Below are 27,193 nucleotides of genomic sequence, written 5' to 3'. Positions count from 1 at the left end.
TGTTTAATTTTATTGGAATCGAATTCATATCCTAAAATATTATTTGTTTGAGTAGATAATGCAACAACAATAGCTCTGGGACAACATAAATTATCATTGTTCTTAATCTGAATAATACTATTTTTCGTTTTTATATTTTCTGATAAATTTATTATTTTAGTGCGATTTGAACCTCTTGGTATTTTTACTAATTTAACTTGAAAAGTAGTTTCTATAATATCAATTGTTTCAGCTGAAGTTAATGTGTTACCAATTATTTTTTTTAAGTTTGATAAAAAATTGTCAGATTTCATTCCAGTAGATCTAGTATTATTTAAATTTGAATTCATTACTATAATATTTATTTGATCACCTTTTTCGTAATTTGAATTTTTTTGGAAAAAAGTTTAACATCTCCTCTAGAGCTTTATGTGTATAATCAATTTTGTATTTTGTATTACTTAGTTTAAGATCTTTTATTAAAGTTTCTCTAAAATAAATTTTATATTCAGCTTCATGTATCTTAAATTTCTTTTGCACTTGTTTATTCAATTGAATTACATCTATCAACTCAAAAACCTCTGGTGTTTTTTCTAATGAACTATTAAAATAATTTTCTTCGGTGAAAAATGTTTTTTTCTAACTTCTGAAACGGATTATTGTTTAAAACACGTCCAATGCCGACGTCGGATATGCTTCGACACTGGATACCGACGCGCCTGGTCGGTGTCGGAGCGTGTCCGACAAACGTTATATGTATTATTATAGTGGAATAATATATTCGGCTTTGAGTGTATGACTATAATATTTGTGTTGGCTACTCAGTATATATTTTTAAATACGTTGGTACAATTGGTTTTTAGTTTCCGCCTTTTTGTTGATTGTGGGAAGGTTTTATCTATAACCATGTATTGATACAAAACACTTGTTATTTTCTATCGTCCAATGCTATCAATATTCTTTTTTTTTTTCAGAAAAATGTAATAAATGCATCGACAAAACAATATATACGTCAATACTTCCACAATTATTGTTCGTATGTCATGTCGTATGTATCATAATAATTATATACATGATTAGGCGAACGTAGATTATTGAAATAATATGATAACAAATTCGTAATTCGTTAGCACCCGACCTTATTTTTTTAAATTAACAAATTTAATTAACAATAATACAAATGGATCTTCCTCCTGGTCCATCTAGAGAGCGATCTCGAAGTCCTATATATAACAAAACAAAAAAAACTAAAATATTAACCGACAAAGAACTCTTATTACTTTTGGAAAATGATAAATGGTTATCATCGGAGGATGATTTTGATGGCAGTTCTGATGATAATTTTGAGGGCAGTTTGGTTGATGATTTCGATAACATGGCAGAAGTTGAAGAAGGTAATTCAAATAATGATTCTCATTATATGTATTTAGATAGTAGTACGATGAATGAGATGTCTGATAACTCTAATAATAGTCTTAAAAAAGAGCCTAACAATTATGAAATTTCCTGGTTATCTGATCCTGCAAATGCAAACTATATTCCATTTACAGCTACACCAGGTTTGAAATGTGTACCCGAAGGAAACGCTCCTATTGATTATTTTAGATTATTAGTTACTGATAGTTTTTTTGATCTTCTTGTTGAGGAAATAAATGCATATGCACTTGATATTTTTTTAAATCAAACACACGAAAGTGCAAGAATAAATAATTGGGTAGATACCAACAGAAAAGAAATGGAAATTTTTATTGGCTTATTGTTTCATATGGGAACAATTAGATTAAGTAGATTGGAAGATTATTGGAAAACCAGTCGACTTTTCAACATTCCGTGTTTTCGTGAATATATGAGTCGTAACAGATTCATGTTAATATTATGTGCATTGCATTTCACTCGTAATCCGAAAGAAGGAGAACCTACTCCTCATAATAGGTTGTATAAAATCCAGTGTTTTGAATTATTTTAATTCAAAAATGGAAGAAGTTTATGAACCATCTAAAAATTTATCTATAGATGAATCTATGATTTTATGGCGTGGGCGTTTGGTATTTCGCCAATACATTAAAAACAAACGACACAAATATGGCGTAAAATCATATATGTTGACTGAACCCTGGGGTTTTATACATAGGGTTATGGTTTATTCTGGACAAGGTCATGATATATCTAATACTATGAGTCATACAGAGTATGAGGTTTTTATACTTATGAATGGATTATTTTATGAAGGCCGATCACTATTTATGGACAACTATTATAATAGTGTCCATCTATCAGAACTGTTGTTAGAAAAAAAAACATTTGTCACAGGAACTCTACGATCAAACCGCAAAAACAACCCTAAAGATGTTATTGATAAAAAATTGAAAAAAGGAGAGTCTATATATCGGTATACAAAAGAGGGTATTTATGTCTTAAAATGGAAAGACAAGAGAGATGTTCTGATGATAAGTTCTGAATTTTCTCACTCAATGTGTGAAGTTAGTTCTAGGACAGAAGTAAAACAGAAACCTATAATCGTAAAAAAATATAACGAAAATATGTCAGGAATAGATCGCCAGGATCAAATGGCATCATACTACCCCTGTGAAAGGAAATCCTTGAGGTGGTATAAGAAAATTGGTGTGCATTTTATGCACTTATTGTTAATAAATTCATATTTTCTATATAATAGAAACGTAAAAAAAATATCACTGTACGACTACAGGATCTCAGTTATTGAAAGTTTATTACCTAAAAAAGACAATAAAACACAGAAAAATTCTGAGGTGAAAAAAACTGAAGCACATTTACCCAAAAAAGTTGAAAAAAACAGATATTATAAAAAACGCTGTAAGGTTTGTGCTGATAAAAAATACGAAAAGAAACTATATATTACTGTGATCAATGTGAGGATGAACCAGGGTTATGCTTGGAACAATGCTTCAAAGAGTTTCACAAATAATCGTTATAATTTTGTTTAATTATTTTTTACTTTTATTTTTTTTATTATTATTTTATTACTTATAGACGAAGGCTAGACTGCTTTGCATTTGAAATGATTTATAATATTTGTTTTCTCATTATTTTATTACTTATAGACGAAGGCTAGTCTACTTTTCATTTACAATGATTTATAATATTTGTTTTCTCATTATTTTGTTACTTATAGACGAAGGCTAGTCTACTTTTCATTTGCAATGATTTATAATATTTGTTTTCTCATTATTTTATTACTTATAGACGAAGACTAGTCTACTTTTCATTTGCAATGATTTATAATATTTGTTTTGATATTTATATTGAGATCATATTGTTATATTAATTTGTTAACTATTAGAATTGTTATTAAAACATTATAAGTATTTGTTATTTGTTATGTGTCTTATCATTCGTTATATTTTATATCAAAAAATAAAACCATCATGTTTTAGATTCTAATAATAATTTACCTTTCATGATATCAAAATCTTTAAAATAATAATTATATATTTATATTGATAATTATACTAAAAATAAATATATAAGTATAATATTATATGTATTATTATTTACAATTCAAAAAATAAATGCTTTAGCATATAGCGTGTCGGATGCGTGCCGACGTCGGCCATATGATGCATCGTCACACCGTATGGCCGGCGTCGTGACGTATCCGACGGCGTCCATGTTTTTCAAATATTAGCGTGGCGTGTAGCGTAATACGCCAGAATAATGTTGGCATTGAACGTGTTAATGAACTATTATCAGTCTTGAAAATATCTCCTTTAAATTTACGAAAAGGTTGTTGCTTTCTTTTATTTATGATACTTGTTATTAAATTTTCTTTATTAAGTTTGTAAATTGATCTTATATCATAATCTCTTGCTAATGACTTAAGCTCAGAGATTTTTAAATCACGAATTCTATGACCTTTCCTAATTTTTGATATAAGATCATTTTTTTAAAGGGTACTATATCCTTAGTTTATTCTCTTTTGCTATTGACTTAAGCTCAGAGACTTTCATATTTTCTAATATTCTTATGGAATTTATGTTTGCCATTGTTTATTATAATTTTTATTTTTTTTTAAATAACATATTCAATTTCTTTTGAAAGATTTTATTTCATTTTGTGATCTATTTGTGATTTAATCAATTTTACTGATCTTTTTATGACTAATTACATTTTACTGATTTTTTTTTATGTTTAATTACAGTTTACTGATCTTTTTATGTTTAATTACAGTTTACTGATCTTTTTATGTTTAATTACAGTTTACTGATCTTTTTATGATTAATTACAGTTTACTGATATTTTTATGTTTAATTACAGTTTACTGATCTTTTTATGTTTTATTTCATTTTGTGTTCTATTTCTGATTAAGCGAGCGTTTCTGATAAAGTTTACTGTTTGTGATGATTTTCTGATTAAAATCAATCTTGTGATCTTTTACTGATATTTTTAGGAAAAGTGTGCTCAAGTGCCCCCTATGGCCTATACTACTTATATGTATACGGCAGTGGATAAGGAGATGCTTGACTGTGAGAGGTTCTCCGCAGGTTAGGCAAATTGTAGGTTTTTCTCTGCGCATAAGATGTCCATAGGACATCTTTGAGTGACCTATACGTAGTCTGTTGATAACTACTTCATCTTTGCGATTTGATGAATAACCAAACCTAACCAATATGCAGTAGTATTTTTTATTTCTCTTGGTTTGTTATTGGGTGTGTGCCGCTATTCAGATTCACATAAATTGGAACAAAAGGAGTTGATATTTCTATGGATGTCGATGAGTGATGAGTGCGTGCGTATTTCGGTCAGAGGGTTATTTACTGCTTCACGAGCTACTTTGTCAGCTTTCTCATTGCCATCTATTCCACAATGACCTGGTGTCCATATAAACCATATGTTCTTGTTGGCTTTTTCAATGATGTTGCTTATTTTGATTGCTAGGATGCCTGAGTGTAAATTTTTATTTCAGATTGTTTAGAGCGCTTAACGAATCTGTAAAAATGTTAATGATGGAATTGGGTAGTTGAATGGCAAGGTGGATTCCCTCCAGGAGTGCAAAGTATTCCGCCGTATAAATACTGTTAAGGTCTGGCAATTTGTACGATATGGATTGCTCACCGTTTATGATAGCGATCGCAACACCCGAGTTTGTTTTGGAGGCATCGGTATATATTTGTGGTCTAGATGGAGAAGAGTCCATGATTTCATTTAATACATTTTTATATATAATATTTAACTTTTTTTTTTTATTATGATCCGCTAGACTGGTGTTCACAAGAAATGTTGGAACCCTCCAAGGAGGCACCACACTGCATTCTCGTTTGATAATTAAATTTGGATCAATATGAATGTGCGACATTTCATACAATATTCTTAAACCCAGTGGTTTTTTTAGATTGGGATTGGAGCAAAATGTATTTGCATAACGATTTTAAGTTAAAAATGGTAATGTTGAGTTTTCTGGGGAAGATGGGATGTGAGCAATATAATTTAGAGCTAATTTAATTCTACGAATGTGGAACGGAGGTTCTCCAGCGATAGATAAAATGCTTCGAATGCGGCTGCTTCCAATTGCTCCGGTTGCAACTCTTAGACCACTGTTGTGAATTATATCAATTATTTTATGAATATTGGGGTTTGCATTGGTATAGCAGATGGATCCATTGTCTAATTTGGACCTGACGAGAGATCTATATAAGTTGATTAATATATTACTTTCAGCTCCCCATTCAGAATGGCTCAACGTTTTTAAGATGTTGATACTTTTGGTTGTGATTACTTTGGTCTTACTTATATGAGGTTTCCAAGTAAGTCTGCTATCAAAAATCAAACCTAGAATTTTTATGTTGTTTACAAAGGGCACACCCTGTGTTTCCCAAAAATAATCTTGGTTTTGAACTTTGTTTCTTTTTGGTAAACATTATAAATTTACTTTTTTTCTGGTGAGAAAATAAAACATGAGTGGAAGCACCACTTGGAAAGATCGTTTAACCAATCTTGGTGTTGACGAGTCATTGATTTAATGTGCCATAAAAAATGCCTTTAAGATAAATATGTGTGTCATCGGCAAACATAATTGATTTGACAGGATGTGAAATTTCATCAGTTAAGTTGTTGATTAAAGCATGAAAAAGTAGAATGCTAAGGAGGGATCCTTGTGGGACTCCGTTCTCGAGATCAAATTTATCTGACATTTGTTCATTTATTCTTACTTGGAAGGAACGTTCTTTATGAAAACTTGTTATAAATTGTAACATTTGTCCATTAATGTGCCATTTGCTCAGTAGATTTAAGACTCTATGTCGCCAGATTGTGTCATAAAAGCTTTCTGAAGGTCTAGACTAATAATGAGTATCATGGTTTGTTTGTTGGCATAAGATTCTAGTATTTCCGTTTCAATTTTAATATGGCAATCTGAAGTGGAGTGAAATTTCCTAAATCCGTGCTGGTTTGAAGATAAAAGAATGAATCTTTGTACATACCAATTAAGCCTGTTATAAATTATTTTTTCAAGTGTTTTGCTCAGGTTGCATAAGACAGAAATAGGACGATATCCTGAAGGTTTATATCTGTCTTGCACTTTCTTAGGAGTAGGGGTAATACTAGCGTTTTTCCATAATGATGGTATAATACCGGACAACCAAACATTGTTGTACAACTCGAGGAGTAAGCTTTTACCTTTTATGGAGATGTTCTGGAGAAATAAGTACGGTATATACTATGGTCCACAACTGTTATTTTTTTTCCTCCTAAGTTAGAGTTAAGTTCTGACATTGTGATAGGATCGTCGAGAATTGAACCTTGACTTGTTGTTGTTGTGGGGTTCGGTAAGGTAATCAATTCTTAAGTTTCTTTAAATTTCAAAAAGTCTGGATTCATGCTAGAGTTGCTACTGTTAGAGTAAAAACTGTCCTGTTTGATTGGTTATCTCTTTAGGACCTATATAAACGGTTTGGCATACCAACAGTGTTTTAATTTGTGTAAAAGGAACTCCTTTTAATGTTTTAATTTTATCCCACATTATGGTTGGGGAAATATGACTGTATAAGCTACATGTAAAATTTTTCCATGACTTTTTTTCGATTTTAATGAAGTATCTGACTAGCACATTGTTTTTTTTTTTAAATTGCATAAAATATTGTAGGTCTAAAGTTTGTTTGTATCTGTTAAAGGCAGTCTTTTTTTCCGTATAACTTGTTTGATAGTTTTATTCTACCAAGGGGCTGGATGTCTCTTTCCAGAGTAACTAATGAATATTTTATAATTATAAAATATAAAATACACTAATTAATTATTATCGGATATTCTCTGTCGATTATAGCATTTCGTAAGTTTAATTTTAAATAATTATATAATTTTACACGATTTATAATATGCATCTTAAATATATTTAAATGTTTATCTTATGTTTATATTATTTATTTATTTATATAAAAATCAACGGGCCAAAGCCCTTTAACAAAGAAAGAAAAACAATACAATATAAGAATCAATATTATATTGAACATGATTTAAAGAAGTAGTGTGATTCTAAAAAAAAAAAGCTTTTAGTTATAATCTATTATAATCAAATATCAACTTTAAACTAGGTACGCGTTTATAATGTTTTATTCTATGCGTGGCCTGATAGTAGACATATAAGTAAGAATATCTTATAACTATGAAATCTAATTCAAATTAAGCTCAAATGAAATTGCTACCCCAATTATTACTATGTTTTGAAATTTATATTCTACCGAAAAACTTGAAAATTCATTCCAAACATTTCAATTAAATCACATGATTTTCCACTTTAATCATAACATTTAATGAATATTTCATAATTATAAAATATATTATACACTTATTAATTATTATCGGATATTCTCTTTCTATTAGGTGATGGTAAGTTGATTTAATTTTAAATAATTATTTAATTTTACATGATTTATAATATGCATCTTAAATATGTTTAAAGTTTAATCTTATGTTTATATTATATCTAACATGGTTTTAACCATGGGTTCTCAACCTTTTGAGGTCCACGCCCCCTTTCAAACTATTTTATATGTTCACGCCTCCCCCCCCCTCACTACTATAATATTGATATATGCATAACATTTATATGTTAACTATACTTTAATGTTGGTTATTGGATCAATATGAATACAACTTGACGTTTTTTTAATATTAAATGAATTTATTTTCACAAAAAAAATATTTTGTTATAATTTAAAATTAATTTTAACTATTATTAAATATACAATTAATGAGAGGGTTGGCCCTGTTTATTTTTAATCAATTTTTTTATGTTTGTCGACATCTGTGATAATGCGCATCTCAAATCAATCTCCACGTCCAATCGTGCTCGATATTTCGATTTTATATAAGCAAGCACCGAAAAGCCAGACTCGCAGAGGTAGTTGGAAGAAAACTGAGCCAATAACTTTGCAGCTTCATTGGCAACTTCCGGATATATAGCGAGATAACACAGCCAAAATCTTCAACAGTCTTATTTTTAAAGTCTTCTTTTGCAAGTGAATCATTCTTAAGGTCAATGTTTTGCTCTGGAAGATAATCTGGAAGTATGTCCACATCAATTTTGAACGGATCTAATACTAATTTAAATTGGCAGTTCTCTGTAGAAATATCAGGAAAATACTTTGATAGTTGGTCTTTTAAAGATACCAGATGTGCTGAAATCAATTTCTTAAACTCATTCTCGATATTTAATATGTGATTTTCGGTATCATCAAGAAGTTCATTAAGCCGTGGAAAAGATGAGAAATTAGGTTTGGTCGCACAAAGACGGCGTTGCCACAATGATATTTTTTCTAAAAAAGCTTGAATTGTATCGTACGACTTCAGAATATTTGTATGTCCTTGAAGTTTTAAATTTAGAACATTTAGGAATCCAAAAAAGTCTATTAAATATGCTATATAAAAAATAAATTTCACATCTGTAAACTTGTTGTATAGATCTATTTTCCCAGCACTCATTAAAAATATTTCAATCTCTGACTTTAAACTGTACATTCTATCAAGCATATTACCTTTAGACAGCCAACGAACTTCTGTGTGATAAATAAGAGTTTGATGGTCACTTTGCAACTCATTACACAAAACATTAAAAATTCTAGTATTTAATGCACTAGATTTTACACAGTTGACAATTTTTATTGCCAAATTCAAAACTGAGTTTAGTGATTCAGGTAAAGTCTTGCAAGCTAAAGTCTGTCTTGAGTTCCTATTAATGATGCAGTGTGAACCAATTATGTTAGGGTTTTTTCCTTGACTAGTTGAATAAAACCATTTTTAAAGCCAGTCATAGCTTGTGCTCCGTCGGTGCATATACCAATTACTTTCTCCCAAGGAAGACTGTTAGATATTAAAAAATCAGAAAGAACAGAAAATACATCAACCGCCTTTGTTGTTGTTTTAAGAGTTTGAGAGAATAATATTTCTTCCTTGAATTTTTTATCATCAATAAATTTACAATAAAACAGTAATTGAGAATTCTGCGAAATGTCCGTTGTTTCGTCACACTGGAGTGAAAAGAATGGAGACTTCTTTAATTTTTCTTTTATTTGATTCTTCAAATCGTGAGCGATTTCATCGACTCTGCATTTTATTGTACCGTTTGACAGAAAAATTTTTGCAACTTTAGCACAACTTTCTTCATTCAATATAGTTTTACAAGCAGTAAGTAAACAAGGTTTTACCAGGGACTCACCAATAGTGTGTGGTTTCTTGTCTTGAGCTATCAACAAGGCATTCTCGTAAGAAGCTTCCATAAGCTTTTCATTTTCCATTACAAAATGACCAGTTGAATCAAGTTTCAATCGTTTTACCGAGTTTATTTTAGCATGAAAAAATCGATCGGTTTGTCTTTTAAACTGGGATTATTAGTGATTAAATGACGTTCCAATCGTCCAGGTCGCATTGCAAAACTATGTGACAAATAACGCACTGAGGTAAATGACTTCCATTTTTCTCAATTACATTAAATTCGTATTTAATAAAATCGTCATTATACAATCTTTTTTTTTAATTTTGACATTTTTAGTTATGATATTATATCAAATCACTGCCAGTAATAATATTAAAAACAAAATTATTAAATGAAACAAGTACGTACGGCACGAAAGCGACGACACAACTAAATATTAACAATACAAAATTATAGAAATTATCTGAAACGTTGTACAAGACTATTAGAGTAATCGTAATATTTATTTACGCACCAATACTTGCTCTTATCGCGTCGAGTGGCGGTTTTTCACCGAAACAATGCTTCTATTAATACCGTAATTGTTATACGATAAAATCGTAATAATCGCTCGGTGTATAATGTATATCTACAAATCGACCGCGGAGGCGACCAACACACCGGCAAGGCACGGCGTAGAAAACGGCAACGTTTTCATTTTTCGTGTTTTTTTTCAACATTTCCATGCCCTCCCCTGAAACTTTGCCACGCCTCCCTAGGGGGGCGCAGACCCAAGGTGAGAACCACTGATTTAAATAAGTAGGGTGATTTTTTTTTTTTAATACCTATCAGAATTCAATTTTCCAAGTCTCTAAAATAAAAAGTTGTTAGTTATAATCTATTATAATTAAGAGGACACTACACCTAAAGCAAAACGTATACAATGGTCGAGAGAACGCGCTGTTAATTGTTTTCGCGATGCGCAGGCACGCGGCGTTTAAGCCGCGCCCATTACTCGTAGGTCGCCGACTGGCCGACGATTTTGCTCTTTCGGGAGCGACGTTTATTATTTTCTCAACCTTCGTTTGTGACGGGTCGAGTATATATATCTATACAATGCATACACGTATATTATGCCGCATTGCCGCCGCGGCGCGCCGTAATCGCGCGTACCTACGTGGCTTGTATTTATTGCATTTTAAATACTTACTTCATAAAAAATATATTAAATACAGTAAATAATATTTAATTTATAACTGTAACCTAAACTAGTATTACCAAAATATCTAAATATTAGTTTTTTAGTAGGTAAATTAGTTGAATATATTATTTTACGTTATACTGCTACCACATAGGTATATTTTTTAAATGACATTTTTTGCGTATTTCTAAACATTATACATTTTTCATACATCAGTCGTCTATTATTTAAAAGGTCGTACCTTTCTACCTATCTTACTAATTATAATAAATTGAAACCTACAATTTACTAATAACTAATAAGTTTTAACAAAGATATGAATTACGCATGAATTCAATAATACATTTATTAGCTTGTAATTAATAATTAATATATTATATAGACACTGGACAAGTAGGATAGTAGAATATTGTTCAAAATGTATTTTAAAAAAAAAAACAACACTGCTTTACTTTTTCATATCTGTCAATCGTATAAAAAAAATAATTCATTTTTTAATATATTTTTTTTTTAAATTGTCGTTGATGTTGAGCGTTTAAGATATGTAGTGGCTCTCTAATATCACTAATCAACAACCTTTTCCCATAAAGATGGTCTATAATTTCGGGCAACAAGCAATCCAAATAAAATCTAAAACAAATAAAATATTTATGTCATAGATATCACAGACACCCATGTATTACGCATATGAATAAATAATAATTATAGGTTCATTTTAATACTACTTATATATATATATCACTTATTTCTTACGACTGAAGTTTTTAGACCATTTTCATTTCCCAGAAGGAAATATCAAAATGTATTTCTTCGACATTTATCCAATTTTTCGTGTACTACATAACGAAATAACACATCTTCAACTGACCCATTACTTGAAAGTAATAGGCATGATCTTTTTTTAACATAATTTTTCCTTCATTAACCGAACAATATGGCAACTATAACATATTCCCCACATTTTAATACCAATTCGTTTACGTATAGGAATGCTTGTAATATAATTTAATAGCATTATACAAACCAATTTTTTTTCCATCGCTTCAATAGCACTGATTGTATTTTTGCGGCGTATGGACATTTGATCTCCAAAACGAAATGTTCACTAGTCCATCTATAAGATATTACATTTTGAGTTAAATACAATTAAAGAAACATTAATTAATATTTATGTACATAATACGTCCATATTTTATAAATAATTAAGCACCTGGGCTAGCTGCTAAGTATGGATACTCTCGATCGATAAACAAACCACACAACTGGACGGAAACTTGAAGTAATGCTTCAAAACTCGATCTGGCTAGGGGTACAATTTCAATACCGTAAGCCATTGATTTGCACATAGCAGATGGTTTGTACAGCATTCCATGGACTTTTATCTTACAGCTTGTAGAGTCTCTCATTTTACATATCTCGCCGAATTTTGAAGCTGTCAAACGTACTCGCCTTTCTTTAAGCCATATCTTACTATGACTTTGATTCTAAGTGATAAATTTACGAATTATAGCTGGATATTCAATTTTTTTCGATAGAGCTGACATTTTCATTCTTCCGTAAGGAGGAGGTGATTCCTACATTCAATTTTTTTTTATTTTAAACTCTGGTCCATAAGGCATTACTTCGTTTAATTTATTAGTGACACTGCTATCAACGTCACCTGAAATACATAAAAAAAAACATTTTACAACGAGGTGTGTTTTTTTTTTGTTTATACCCTTTTAAAGTTTTCTAACGATCTTTTACAAAAACTAATGATCAATTTGGATTTTTCTTAAAAACAATATAACAATCCTATATTTAAACTAGCTGAAATTAATTATTGCCTACCGATAAGTTTACTATACTTTAGTCTATGCATATTTAAACTATTGAAAAACCCTTCCAATATACTATCCACCTCCATGGCGGTGGATGGTTTTTTCCAATTAAGGAAACAAACGTGGACAGATGGCTCAGTTTTTCTGTTTGTTGCTCGCTGAAAAATAGAACAGTAACTATTACGCACACCAACAAATAGTACTTTTTTTGTGTTGAACCCAATAATAGTCGCCTGAAATAAAATTGAATGAGATTTATTTGAAAATTATTTTTATACATTTTTTACGGCTCCAGAAAATGAATTATATTTTGTCTTATATGATCTCTTTGACCATTGGCCATCATTTATCACAGTACACATTGGTATACCATTTTCATCGACATTTCCATTTTTAATAGCTATTTCCCTCTCTTCTTTACCAGCTTTAATCATCTCATCAATGCACTGAATTGCTTACAGTCGATAAATGACTAATGTATGAAGTAGACGAGATAAATGGTTATTCGAATGAAGCCGATAATTCGGCGAGTTGTGTTTGGCCTATTCCTTTATAATAATAACATTTATAGTTAAATTTAAAAAAAAAATACCCAATAATAAAATGTACATACCAATAGCTAAGCTACCATTTACTATAGCTTTATTTATGGGCAAGTAAGGTGCAGTATTATCTAACATTTCTGATGTAATTTTTGAAATAATGTTACACATTTTACATTTAAATGTAAAGACAGACATATACCCCTTACGAGTTTCTGATATAAATACCATGTCCAAAAATGAGCATTTGAATGGTTCAAGTCGGATTTTTTTAATTTGCTCGAATAAATTATTGATATCCACAATTCGTCGACCTTCGAGGCGTCTAAATTTATAAATAAATACTAAAATAAGTAATGTTATAATACACAATACTTTTATTTTATTTTATCATACTCAAGAACGACAGATTCCTCATCATTATTTGATTCTACTAACAAATTATGATCCATAAAATCAGCTGAACAAGGTTCAGAAATTTCAAAATTTATTCGTTTATCTGTATTCATTGATACTGGTGTACTACTCGATACAGGAAAAAATGAATTAGTTTCCACGTCCGGTATAGTAATTTCAGGCATTGTGAGATTTTAAACTGCAAATATTAAGGTCATATTTTTGGTATTTTATTGCACTATTTTAAATTGTGTAACTCAAAGTTTAGAAATAATTTCAAGTAAAATTTTGAAAAAAAGAACATAATTAATTTTTAACTGAACACAATTATTATTTAACATATTTTTTTAAACATGCGAATGTAACACCAACTTTGTGGAATCTTGCATGTCAATGTCAATCTTTAACAATCCTATAATAATTATTTTCAGAGTTACAATCAAAAAGCTGAAAATCGAGCGCATTTTTTTCTATTTTTTTTTTTTTTTTTTTGAATTGCTGTAACTTGGTCAATTTTGGACTTAGAAAGTTGACTCAACTACCAAAATTCATTAAAAAAATAGGCAAAAAATAATTAGTGGTTAAAGCAGGGGGTTGCCATTTAAAAAAAAAAGTTGACATGCGCATGCGCGTGACTAGTTAAGTAAAAAAAAAATTCAAAGACCATAAAAATGTGTATTTTTATGTCATTACAACTGCCAAAAAAACAGAATTCAAATAGCAGGTCTCTACGCAAAGATATTGAGTGTTCTCGATTACCGTTTACACACTTTAATATTTTACGCAAAACCAGTTTTCGAGACAATCGATTTTTCTATATTGTTGTAACTTAAAAAATTCATTGTAAATAATTGAAATTTTCACCAAATGTTTATATTAGCGTTATCTACAAACGGTTAAATTTTCAAAATATTCTGGATTTTTTTGGGCTATTTATAAACAGCTGAAATTTTTGATTTTTTTAAGTAAACTTTTTTTGAAACGACGATAAAACAATTTTGGATGCCCAAAACAGCTTGAAAATGTGATACAAGATTTTTTTTTAATCATATTTATTGTAGTTAAGAATAATCAAACATCGTAAGTCACTTTTTTTTTAAAAAAGCGTTTAAAGTTCAAATTTTTACAAAATATCTCAAAATCACGAAAATTTAAAAGTTATTTTGTAGTTGAAAATTCATAAATTTTCTTGTTATTATGTCTAAGGGTAGAACATTGAACACTAAGTTGTCCATATGTTTTGCTTCAAATAACCATAAAGAAAACCCGAGAAAAAATCATTGTAGGAAAAAATGTTATGAGCTTTTGAATTTTAAATTTTTACGAAATGTATTATAATATATAATAGCGATTTAGCCTCAAACGATATTAAACATCTGTTCAAAGTTTGAATTTCGAAAAAATACGTAAAAATCACGAAAATTCGCAAATTATTTTAAGCTAGAAATTCATAAAAAAATTTCTTTTTAAATCTAAGATTTAAAATTTTTTAATAATCTATAATTTATCCTAGACAGATAAACCATCTCCGTTCAGAATCGTTTTTCGTAAACAATGATACGTATCATTGCATTCAAATTTCACCTACCCTAGTCAGAGGTCCACAGCATCAACTAATGTACAGCAGAGCGACATCCACTTACCCGCTTTTTTTATATATATTTTTTGATAAAGGTAGGCAATCTTATGAGAAAACTTGTGTTACATTTCAAATCTTAGATTTAAAAAGAAAATTTTTTATTAATTTCTAACTCAAAATAATTTGCAAATTTTCGTCATTTTTACGTATTTTGTCAATATTTGAACTTTAAATGCTTATAAAAAAAAATTGTGATAGGCTTTTTAATATTTTTTATCTACCTTTGATATAACATATTAGGAGCCTTGTATTAAAATTTCAAGCTTTTTTACCCAACAAATAAAATTTTATAGACATCTATAGATAAAAAACCTAAAAAAATTGGAAACTGAAAATGAGATCCGTGAAGTTGGCCGCATAATGTGAAAATTTTTGCCTTAAATTTTGTCAAAAATTTGTAAGTCATTTGTAAGTTTCAGTAAGCATAAATTCGAAATTTGTAACTACAGCCGTTATCAATTATCCGCAAAAACTTAAATCACGGCTAACTTCCGCGAAACTTGGCCGTTTTGGCATATCAAAGTTTTTGTAAGTGTCAAACTGTTCTGCGCAATTTGTAAGTATTTGTAAGCACAAATTTTAAATTTGTAAGTAATTCCCCACCTAATTATCCTTAAAAAGAAGTTGGCCGGGCTTTATCGAGCTTTTTAAACTTTGACCGTGCCAAACTATCCTGCGCAATTTGTAAGTATTTGTAAGCACAAATTTTAAATTTGTAAGTAATTCACCACCTAATTATCCTTAAAAAGAAGTTGGCCGGGCTTTATCGAGCTTTTTAAACTTTGACCGTGCCAAACTATCCTGCGCAATTTGTAAGTATTTGTAAGCACAAATTTTAAATTAGTAAGTAATTCCCCACCTAATTATCCTTAAAAAGAAGTTGGCCGGGCTTTATCGAGCTTTTTAAACTTAGACTGTTCCAAACGGATACCCATCGAGTTGATTATACAATTTATTGTTGATACTTAATTTTATGTCGATATTCACCAATTGTCACGTTAGTTTTCTTTTGACGTTGACACCAGAACATCCATAGGTAGTTATAAAGTTTTTAAGTTAAATTTAAGCATTTGGGTTTTATTTATCATCATTTATGCGCATTATAATTACCTTTTATTTTCCGGAAACACGATGGAAAATCGCCTTTCTTTAATATTCTTCATTGTTATTATGAATGTTTTTATCATTATTATCATTTTTAATAATCGTATTATTATTCTATTTAGCTTGGTATTTTTATTGTATTTTATTAAATAATAACATTAATAAAAATTTTCATTCTTACTTTCTATTGTTTTAGTTGTACAAAATATATTAAAATGTTCACGGTCTTTATGTATGGCAATAGACCCAGTTTTACCTGTATTGAATAGAATATCCGATATCATATTATGTTAAATGTTAAAATTAACAAACAAAAATTGACGAGTGGGTTCCACTAAACTGTTTAGTGTTAAGTGGTAGGTTACTGCAATGGATGTGTGCTATTTTAATTAAATTATTTATCATTGTTTTAGATATTATAATAATAATGGTTGATAAATGAAAATTAAAAAAACATTATTCTTTGACTTCTTTTATTTTAACTTTTTAAATATTTTCCCTGTATTGATCTTTATTGATCTATAATTTACAAAATGTATACAATATATAAATTTATAGTTTTATTGTTTATAGTTTATTAACATGTTTCACCTTAAAATTTAAATTGTATAGATGAATGCGTTAAAATTGTGAGACACAATTGTTCTTGCAACTGTTACTTTATTTTGCATGTCATTGTATGTCTCCCATGCTCCATCATTACTTCGACAAACAGCGTAGTAGTGGCCAATAGTGTTTGGTGTTCCACTATATATGATGGCAGATCTTAATGTTAATTTAGTTTTTAAATTTAAGACGATAGGTAACTCCGTAATTGATGCTCTTATTAAATCACAATCTATAAATATTTGTTTCCCAATGTCCACGGATAATTCGTTATCGAGAAAAATTTTTTTGGTAATTTAATTGGTAAATGGTGGGTGGCCTGGATAAATTTCAATCTCCCGGCCTGAATTTTGTTCCCACTCCGCCCCTGCTTGTAACCTACAGTACAGTAAAACGACATCTACTTGACCCCTTTTTTTCATTTCAATTTGTGTAATTGTGTCGAATCAAAATATCAATAGGTACACATTTGAGGATTGATTGCCGATCTCTAATTGTATTACCACAAATTCTATATTAATGAAATTATATTAATAGACAATAGTTATTAGGTGTTTATTGCTGATTTCTAAAGAATTACAATAATTGGAACGAAAGTGCGTAAATCGGGACCTTAGGTAACAGATGGATAAATATAATTTAATTATTTGGTTGGATTTCATCACTGAATTAAGTATAAAAGTACAAATAAGCATAAAAAAACAAAACATTATACATTTAATATATACTAATATACTATAATCTACAATACTCACCTTTAAATATTTCAAAATTCTTGATAAAATACTGTTAACTTGTTAACTGTGGAACAAATATAATTCAAAATTGGTAGTGCGAGTACCACCTTGACTGTACGTCTTTGAATGAATAATAAAATTATATAAAGCACACAATAATAATACCACAATGTTGAAATAATAATAAAAATCCCAAAATAAAATAACAATATCAGCCTATACAACACAACATTATAAATAGCATCCATCTAAAATATATGATACTAATTTTATCGTACATTGTACGTTATAACTATTATTACTTATAAAGATGTATTTTTACGTGATGTATCATTAATAGATATTTATGGATTGTGATTTAATAAAAGCATCAATTATGGAGTTACCTATCATCCTAAATGGGTCTATTGCCATACATAAAGCCGTGAACATTTTAATATATTTTGTACAACTAAAACAATAGAAAGTAAGAATGAAAATTTTTATTAATGTTATTATTTAATAAAATACAATAAAAATACCAAGCTAAATAGAATAATAATACGATTATTAAAAATGATAATAATGATAAAAACATTCATAATAACAATGAAGAATATTAAAGAAAGGCGATTTTCCATCGTGTTTCCGGAAAATAAAAGGTAATTATAATGCGCATAAATGATGATAAATAAAACCCAAATGCTTAAATTTAACTTAAAAACTTTATAACTACCTATGGATGTTCTGGTGTCAACGTCAAAAGAAAACTAACGTGACAATTGGTGAATATCGACATAAAATTAAGTATCAACAATAAATTGTATAATCAACTCGATGGGTATCCGTTTGGAACAGTCTAAGTTTAAAAAGCTCGATAAAGCCCGGCCAACTTCTTTTTAAGGATAATTAGGTGGGGAATTACTTACTAATTTAAAATTTGTGCTTACAAATACTTACAAATTGCGCAGGATAGTTTGGCACGGTCAAAGTTTAAAAAGCTCGATAAAGCCCGGCCAACTTCTTTTTAAGGATAATTAGGTGGTGAATTACTTACAAATTTAAAATTTGTGCTTACAAATACTTACAAATTGCGCAGGATAGTTTGGCACGGTCAAAGTTTAAAAAGCTCGATAAAGCCCGGCCAACTTCTTTTTAAGGATAATTAGGTGGGGAATTACTTACAAATTTAAAATTTGTGCTTACAAATACTTACAAATTGCGCAGGATAGTTTGGCACGGTCAAAGTTTAAAAAGCTCGATAAAGCACGGCCAACTTCTTTTTAAGGATAATTAGGTGGGGAATTACTTACAAATTTAAAATTTGTGCTTACAAATACTTACAAATTGCGCAGGATAGTTTGGCACGGTCAAAGTTTAAAAAGCTCGATAAAGCCCGGCCAACTTCTTTTTAAGGATAATTAGGTGGGGAATTACTTACAAATTTAAAATTCGTGCTTACAAATACTTACAAATTGCGCAGAACAGTTTGACACTTTCAAAAACTTTGATATGCCAAAACGGCCAAGTTTCGCGGAAGTTAGCCGTGGTTTAAGTTTTTGCGGATAACTGATAACGGCTGTAGTTACAAATTTCGAATTTATGCTTACTGAAACTTACAAATGACTTACAAATTTTTGACAAAATTTAAGGCAAACATTTTCACATTATGCGGCCAACTTCACGGATCTCTGAAAATGTCCGTAAACAGCTCAATATAAATCAAAATATTTAAAAAATGTATGGTGTATATAAAACGCTAATAAAAACATTCAGTCAAAATTTAATGTATCTAAAGTCAATTCTTTTAGTGTTATACCAAAAACTAAAATTGATTTTGTCCAAATTCGGTTTTGCGTAAAAATTCCAGTTTTTTCCTTAATTGTACATTTGTTTTTCACGGCGCTTTTGAAAACTCCTTTTACTCCTTTTTACTTTTGACCCCCCCAAGTACCAACTAGATTCACTTTCCTATCAGAAAAGCTACTGTTGAAGAAAATTGAAGCATTTTTATTGTCCTAAAAGGTGATGACAGACACAAATAGAAAATAAAAAATAAAAAAAACATACATCATTGTAAAATCAATACATTCTTTCGCTCCGCTCAGAATCTAAAAAATACGTATAACCGCTCTGCTGTATAGTAGGTATCGCGTTGGCCTCGTCATTGAGTTGTCGGATATGTTAAAAAATAAACTTCAAAGTTCAAACGCATTTTTCAATTGCAATAAGTTTTTTGTATTACATTTTCTAAATTTTTTGGGTGGCATAACATTATTTTATCGACATTCCAGAATCAGTGACTTTCTCTATGACGAGGTACAATCAAGACTCGACACTATACAACAGAGCAATTTTTTCGTTCTAGACTAAGTTTTTAAATTTAAAATTAAATTGGCAATATGGTTATAATTTTAAAAATAAATAATATGTAATTTAGGGCACTCGCCTAGGTTTTTTGATCGTTTTTGTGAAAGTGTCTTAGTTACCATATTTTTAGTTGACTGTTTACGCTTTAGCACATTTTTTTTGTTTGCCATAATGTACAATGTACAACAACCGCATGATTGTAAAAAAATCACAAAAATGTTTACAATTTATGTGATCACGTTGAATCATCCAGAAGGAATGGTTATTTTTCAGAGTTTACTTTATGATAATATTTTGAGTATTACAATATGAAGGTATAGTTATACAGGGTGATTATTTTAAGTGGGTACACTAATTATCTCGAAAAGTATTTACTATTTTCAAAATATTTTTTTACATGATTTCAAGTTGTAAAAAAACCAACTTTTTTATTAAAAAATTATATTTTTAAATATTTTTTAAGTTTTTTTACTTTTTTGAATGACAACATGGAGTTTTAATTTCATATTCCAAAGCAGAATATTTTTCTAAGTATTTTGATTCATAAAAATCAAATCTAGGACAAGTAGTTTTTGAGTTATAATTATTTAAAGTTTAGATTGGCAGAGTGGAGTGGTACGGGGTTACCCCACAAAATGTTTGTCCACTACTCCGCTTGACTAAACTTTAAATACATATAACCATAGGCGCAACTAGACCAATAATTTTGGGGATGCACAAATAGTGAAGAGCTCACTGACCCGTGGGGGCAAAGCCCCCACACCCCCAAGCTACTAATCCAATTACTCTTCACATTATACTTATGAAAAAAATAACTTCTAATTTCAATATAAATACATTGTTTTAATATTCATAATATAATTTATTTAACAAAATTAAATGAACAGAACTACCTATCTACCTATATTAACATTATTTTTCTCGAATGCAAATCAAATTTGTTCACTTTTTAAATTATTTGTGATGTCCCTCTCAATATTTAAAATTGATAAGTTGCTAAATCTTTGCTGTAGCATACTCGTTCGTAGCCAATTTTTAATTCGGCGCATACTGGAGAAACTGCGCTCACAGATAGCAGAACTTATCGGAATGGTGATACCTACCTGAATAAATTTGTACAAATTAGGATATGTTACTTTTTGTATGTTTTTTTTAACATCATCAAAACTGAAATTTGTAGGTAAGCAATTTTTAAAGACCATCATTTCAGCTTTGAGCATATCTACTAAAACATTCATAACATCCTAAAAATAACAGTTCAATTAATATATTAAGATATAATATTTTTTTTAAATATTTTTTTCAAATTGTATTAGTTCTTGATGACTCACCTTAAAATGATTTATAAATAAAGAACTTCCATTGAAATCAAGATTCAAAAAACAATCAATAGATGATGCCATTGATAAACTTTCCACAGAAAATCTTTTTTTTAAATTGATAATGATACCATCAATTATTGGGAAATAAAGATTTTTTTTCCAATAATCTTCAACTGTTAAGGAGTTAATATTATTATCTTCCCTAGTGATAGTATCCACATGAAAACTGTTCAAATATTTTGGTTGTGTTCTTTTGCGTTTTCCTGGTAGGTAATTAAAAACAAATTAGTTTAGTTTTAGATAAAATAAATTTGAATAGTTAATTGTATTATACTTATGTCAGGTATATCAAGCGTAATATCATTTTGTGCTGCCAATGATTCAATTTTTTGCCAAAATATAAAAAATTCTTCATCACAACGTAATTTTTCAAATGATAGTATTACACCATTTATAATATTTTTAGCTTTACCCAGAGTGCCAGTTTTTGATTGTAATGTGGTACTTAGTATGTTAATAATACTAAGAACATCTTTTAACAAAACAACCCCAATAAAAAATGTACACTTCTGTAATTCACTAAGAATACCTGAAATTAAAAGTGTAGTTAAATATTAATACAAACAAATATTGTACCCATATAATGAAAATGCACATTGTCTAAACTTTTATTATGTTATACCTATCTGAAAAAAACAAAATTTTTATAATTTCTATAATGAATAGTGAAAATTTAAAATATTTAATACCTATTGCTTTGACAACATCTTTATCAGATTGCTCTTCAATCTCGTTGCTTAAATATTCTAATATAGCAGTGTAATTACTTATCATTGCTTCACAATTTTAAAATCGGCACACCCATCGAGTGTCGCATACTCTGAGGATACTTCCTTTTTTTTAATCCTAGATCCAATTGAATTTTAATAAGTTTCGTATTGTTAGATGGACGAGCAAAATGAACGTATACCATTTCTAACGTATTAAAAACACAACGAGCATTCTACAAAAAATAGGTTGTAATATTATACAAATTAAAAACTTCAAATACCTAAATTATATTTTAGTTAAAATAAATTAATAATATACTTAAACTTAAACAATTACCTTAATTTCTTTACAAAAGTCCACAACAACTAAGTTCAACCTGTGGGCCATACAATGTGTATATATTGCATAAGGATAATCTTCTTTAATTTTGGCTTGGACACCTCCGATATGGCCGGACATCACACTGGCACCATCATACGATTGTGCCACAATATTTAGTGTGTCCACTGTCCATGTTTAAATTACAATTTTTAAAACTACTGTAAATAGCAGAAACAATTTGATTGGCATTCTGGCCACAAGAAACATCAACAAATTGTAAAAATCTTTCATAAATGTCGAGGCCAACTGCATAACGCACACATACAGACAATTGTTCTTGTTTATGAGACTTAGCCTCATCAACCATTAGAGCAAAATGTCCAGTGTCAAGAATTTGTCCAACAATAGTTTCTGTTACCAAGTCAGCACTAATTTTAATAAGTTCTTCTTGAATTTTCCAGCTGGTCAAGTTTATTTTTTTTTTGATAAAAGCTTTGAAATTCTGGCATAAACTTTGAAAAAACTACATTGCATAATTCTTTAAAATTACCTATATTATATGTTTAAAATAATGTTTATTAAACTAAGTTCAAGTACTAAATATTTTCAGACACCTATTATTTACCTTGATTTATTGAATCAGTTCCTTCATTATGTCCTCTTACTGCAATGCCTTGTTTTGAAATATACAAAATTATTTCAATTAAACTCGACATATACTTGCAATTTCTTGCGACTTTTTCTTTCTGAAAACTAGACAATTGAGTAACAACTGATCCAGTTTTTTCACCAGACTTATATGCCATCATCTTCGATTCATTTGTTTTATGGTTGATAGTAGCTAAATGACTTTTAAGTTTCAGTATAAACTGACATAAATAGGTAGACATAATAGGTATATCAAAATATTTTAAGTGTTGTTTTTGGAATTATTAAAAGCATTATTTTGATGTTATTTGAAATAATAATATTTAATCACATTATACACAAATACAAAATATGCAAAATTAAACTTAAAAATGTCTTCCATTATCGGTAATTAAAAGGACTTTTTAATAAATTGTGTGCTGTTGTTGTACAAATTGCACAAAAATAGGTTTTAGTATACAGATATTAAATATATAGATTATAGGTTCTATACATAGGTAATAAGTACCTAAGTATTCGGTACTCCCAACTCACTATATATGTACTCAAATGTATTAGTTCCAATAGGTACTAGGTAGGTAGCCTTAAGCCCTTAAATAAGTATTTTAAGAAGTAGTAATAGTCAATGGTAGTATACTAATTACTAGTATACGATTTATATATAAAGGTACCTATGAGTACTTACTTTTTGCCAATTGTTGAAGCCAGTCCTAGTCCATGCATCTTCAGTATTCTCTGGTCCAAAAATACGAGAAACAAAACAGAATGCAGCATTACGTGCAACACTATACTCTAACCAATCACATTCTGTATACCACTGACTACGAAATGATCTAAGCTTTTCTCCGAATTTAGTTTTTTTGTAAGCCTAATGAGGAAAGTGTACAAATTATTTAATTATTTTACATTTAATTATTAATTATAAAATTAATTAAGTATTAATTATAGAAATTTCATTCAATCAAAATGATAGCAAAAGAATACTAAATACCTACTCAAGTATTAATCTCAAGAAAAATTTGCTTAAGCTTAAAATAGAGAATTATAAAATAATTTACTATTTATAGTACAGAACACAGATTACTTACTGCTAAATCAGGACGTCGTGGTCCACTCTCTCGATCACCCAAATCGGCCAAATCATTAATGCCATCAGTATTTTTATTACACTGTGGACTTTTGAGATCAGGCTGATTTGAACAAGTAGAAGCGCTTGAAACTTGAACAACACCTGGATCGTCAACTCGTTCTTCAGTTTTTTTTTTGTTTTTTAAATATAATAAACATTTTTATGTCTTATTACTTATTGCCTACTAATTATTGTTTCAAATAATATTTTATAGAAATATAGAATGCAGTTAATTTTAAACGTAGGTAAACGTGAAATTTTAATTTCAAAAACCATAAAAAATGCATGCACACAATTTAGCAATAAACTTCTATTACAACACTTAAACGAATTATTTTAACATAAGGAACAATGTACAAAGTAGATGCGGTCGTATTCGTAAATAAAATAAAACCGCGTATGCTGTATGTAATTGCTCGCAAAAGCCAAAACATGAAAACACCGTGTGACACTGTGACAAGTTTCAACTGGCAATGAGTGTACCAATGTTCTAAGTCATTTTGTCTTTGCTAACAACAACAACAACGTTGAATGACTGGAAGTGGGAAGTCTGGCTATAAATAGCTCCCAGCGACCCAGCTTAAGATATTACCAAAAAATTAACGATAATAATAAATTATCAGAATCGACAGAATCTGATAAGCTTATTATATAAAATAATAAATACTATAATTATGATTATACCCGGCGAGTCGGGTGGCGGCGAGAACGCTTGGCAGCGAAACGAGTAGGTTCGGGATTATTGTTCCACGAATAACTACGTTTATGAGATCCGTTATAACTTACACTTACAGTTCGGCTCCCATGTAGTGATTAACGTGGAACAAAAAAAAAAAAGTTATAACTTATAATATTAATTATTGGTATAGTAGTATACAAATATTAGATATTATCAAATTTTTTTTGGGGGTGCACAAGTTCCCTGTGCACCCCCCTAGTTGCGCCAATGCATATAACTCATAAGCTACTCGTCATAAATTCGATTATTATGAATCAAAATACTTAGAAAAATATTCTGCTTTGGAATATGAAATTAAAACTCTATGTTGTCATTCAAAAAAGTAAAAACTTAAAAAATGATAAGGATAAAAAATATTTAAAAATATAATTTTTTAATAAAAACGTTGGTTTTTTAACAACTTGAGACCATGTAAAAATATATTTTGAAAAAAGTAAATACTTTTCGAGATAATTAGTGTCCCCACTTAAAAGAATCACCCTGTAGTAATAATATAATTATACTTCAATATTCAGAGGCGCCGACTTTTTGATATTAGCACGGGGGCTCTATATTTCGGGAAAAATTGAAATGACAGATGTATTTTTAGACAAAATATAAAACCAATTAGTAGTGAGCGTCGAGCGATCGATAGTATTTATAGATCATATTTAGGTAATATACAAATATACAATCGTCGATGTTCTAATGAATATTTTCATGTTATAATCTGGTATTTTAACCAAATAATTATTATTGCACACAACAGGGCACGGGGGCGAAATAATACTTTTGCCCCCGTTAAATCAATGTACGGAGGCGATCGCCCCCTTTGCCTCCGCGGAGTCGGCGCCTATGTCAATATTTATTTTTAATTGTCATACACATTTCTGGTAATACAGCTATTAGTAGGTATTCTCGTATTGTTACTTCCGCTGTCCGGAATTCGTAATCAATAATTAATGTACGGTGTGTATATTTATTACTCAATTTTTTTTTGTGGGGTATAGTCATAATAGTCATACTTATAATATAATAAATTATAATAGGTAATTATTTCAATTAATTTGAATATTTATTTTATATGATTAGGTACTTGTATTTATTATTGCTGGATGATGCATATTTTTAAGTTTGATGTACCTACCGTCTGAAAATATTAGAATGTCCGTAGTAATTATATTATAAAAATGATTGAACAATGAACACAAATCAAAGAGTTATCCAGTCGGTCAGTGTTGAAATGTAGTCTATGATTGTGAACCCTTAATTACAATAATTTTATGTTTACATTATTGTCATTACTATAATGTCAGTAATTCATATTAGGAACAATATTGTGGTTTGGTTCATAATCGGCGCATAATCTATTCTCATTCCTCAGAAGCGTCTGTCCACTGTCGTCGCCGATAGGCGATAATCGACCCACGACCGACCGCATGAGACATTCATTGTTAAATTAACTTTTTGGAGGAAGTGGGGGAATTAGCGGCCGCCGCCGTCACAACAAGTAGGGGGCAGCACATGATGGCAATGAAAAATCAAATCTAACGACGTAAACCTGCTGTCGAAAAACAAACGAAAATCCATTAAAAAGTGATTTTAGAGTAAATATACCTATAATACATTTTATAGAAAATAATATTTCGGAGGGAACCTCATTGGGGTTTTGTATTAATCTAAATACACAGCTTGATATTAAAGGGACAAAAACCTTTTTTTTTTTACATTTTTTAAATAACTGTAACTTTTTTATTAATTCATATTTTAAAAAACACCGATGAGATTCCCCCATAAATATTGTTCCCCATAAATTTCGTTATGAGTAATTTTCCTATAAAACCATTTTTTGTTGCCATTTTGTTTGTTTTTCGTAGACGTGTTTTACCGCTGAAAATGACCAGTGAAGCGTCCTCTTAAATATTAACCTTAAACTTTGCGTTTATAATTTTTAATTCTATGCATGGCCTGATATTAGACAAATCAATATGAATATGTTATAACTAATAACTCTTATTTCAAATTAAGTTCAAATGTATTTTCTACCCTAATTACTATGCTTTGAAATTTATATTCTACCGAAAACTTGAAAATTAATTGCAAACATATTATACACTTATTCATTATTATTGGATATTCTCTGTCTATTATAGTATATCGTAAGTTGATTTAATTTTAAATAATTATATAATTTTACACGATTTATAATATGCATATTAAATATATTTAAAGTTTAATCTTATGTTTATA

General features: G+C 29.4%; 2 protein-coding genes and 1 pseudogene across 2 annotated transcripts; all 3 read right to left on the bottom strand.

Annotated features, from left to right (window-relative positions):
• Positions 1 to 8,313: 8,313 nt before the first annotated feature.
• LOC149062859 (protein ZBED11-like) lies at positions 8,314 to 8,979 on the bottom strand. Its single transcript, XM_089215427.1, has one exon. The coding sequence runs from the start codon at positions 8,977 to 8,979 to the stop codon at positions 8,314 to 8,316; it is 666 nt and encodes a 221-aa protein (XP_089071553.1).
• Positions 8,980 to 9,203: 224 nt separating this feature from the next.
• LOC149062858 (protein ZBED8-like) lies at positions 9,204 to 9,743 on the bottom strand. Its single transcript, XM_089215426.1, has one exon. It carries the CDS (start codon positions 9,741 to 9,743, stop codon positions 9,204 to 9,206), a length of 540 nt encoding a protein of 179 aa, XP_089071552.1.
• Positions 9,744 to 22,451: 12,708 nt separating this feature from the next.
• Positions 22,452 to 25,957, bottom strand: LOC149062857 (zinc finger MYM-type protein 1-like; annotated as a pseudogene).
• Positions 25,958 to 27,193: the final 1,236 nt, after the last annotated feature.

This window comes from Diuraphis noxia, unplaced genomic scaffold (genome assembly GCF_037042655.1).
Source record: "Diuraphis noxia isolate RWA-SAM2 unplaced genomic scaffold, SU_Dnox_SAM2 contig0001, whole genome shotgun sequence".
NCBI lineage: Eukaryota > Metazoa > Arthropoda > Insecta > Hemiptera > Aphididae > Diuraphis > Diuraphis noxia.
This window is presented reverse-complemented; position numbering and strand designations above follow the sequence as displayed.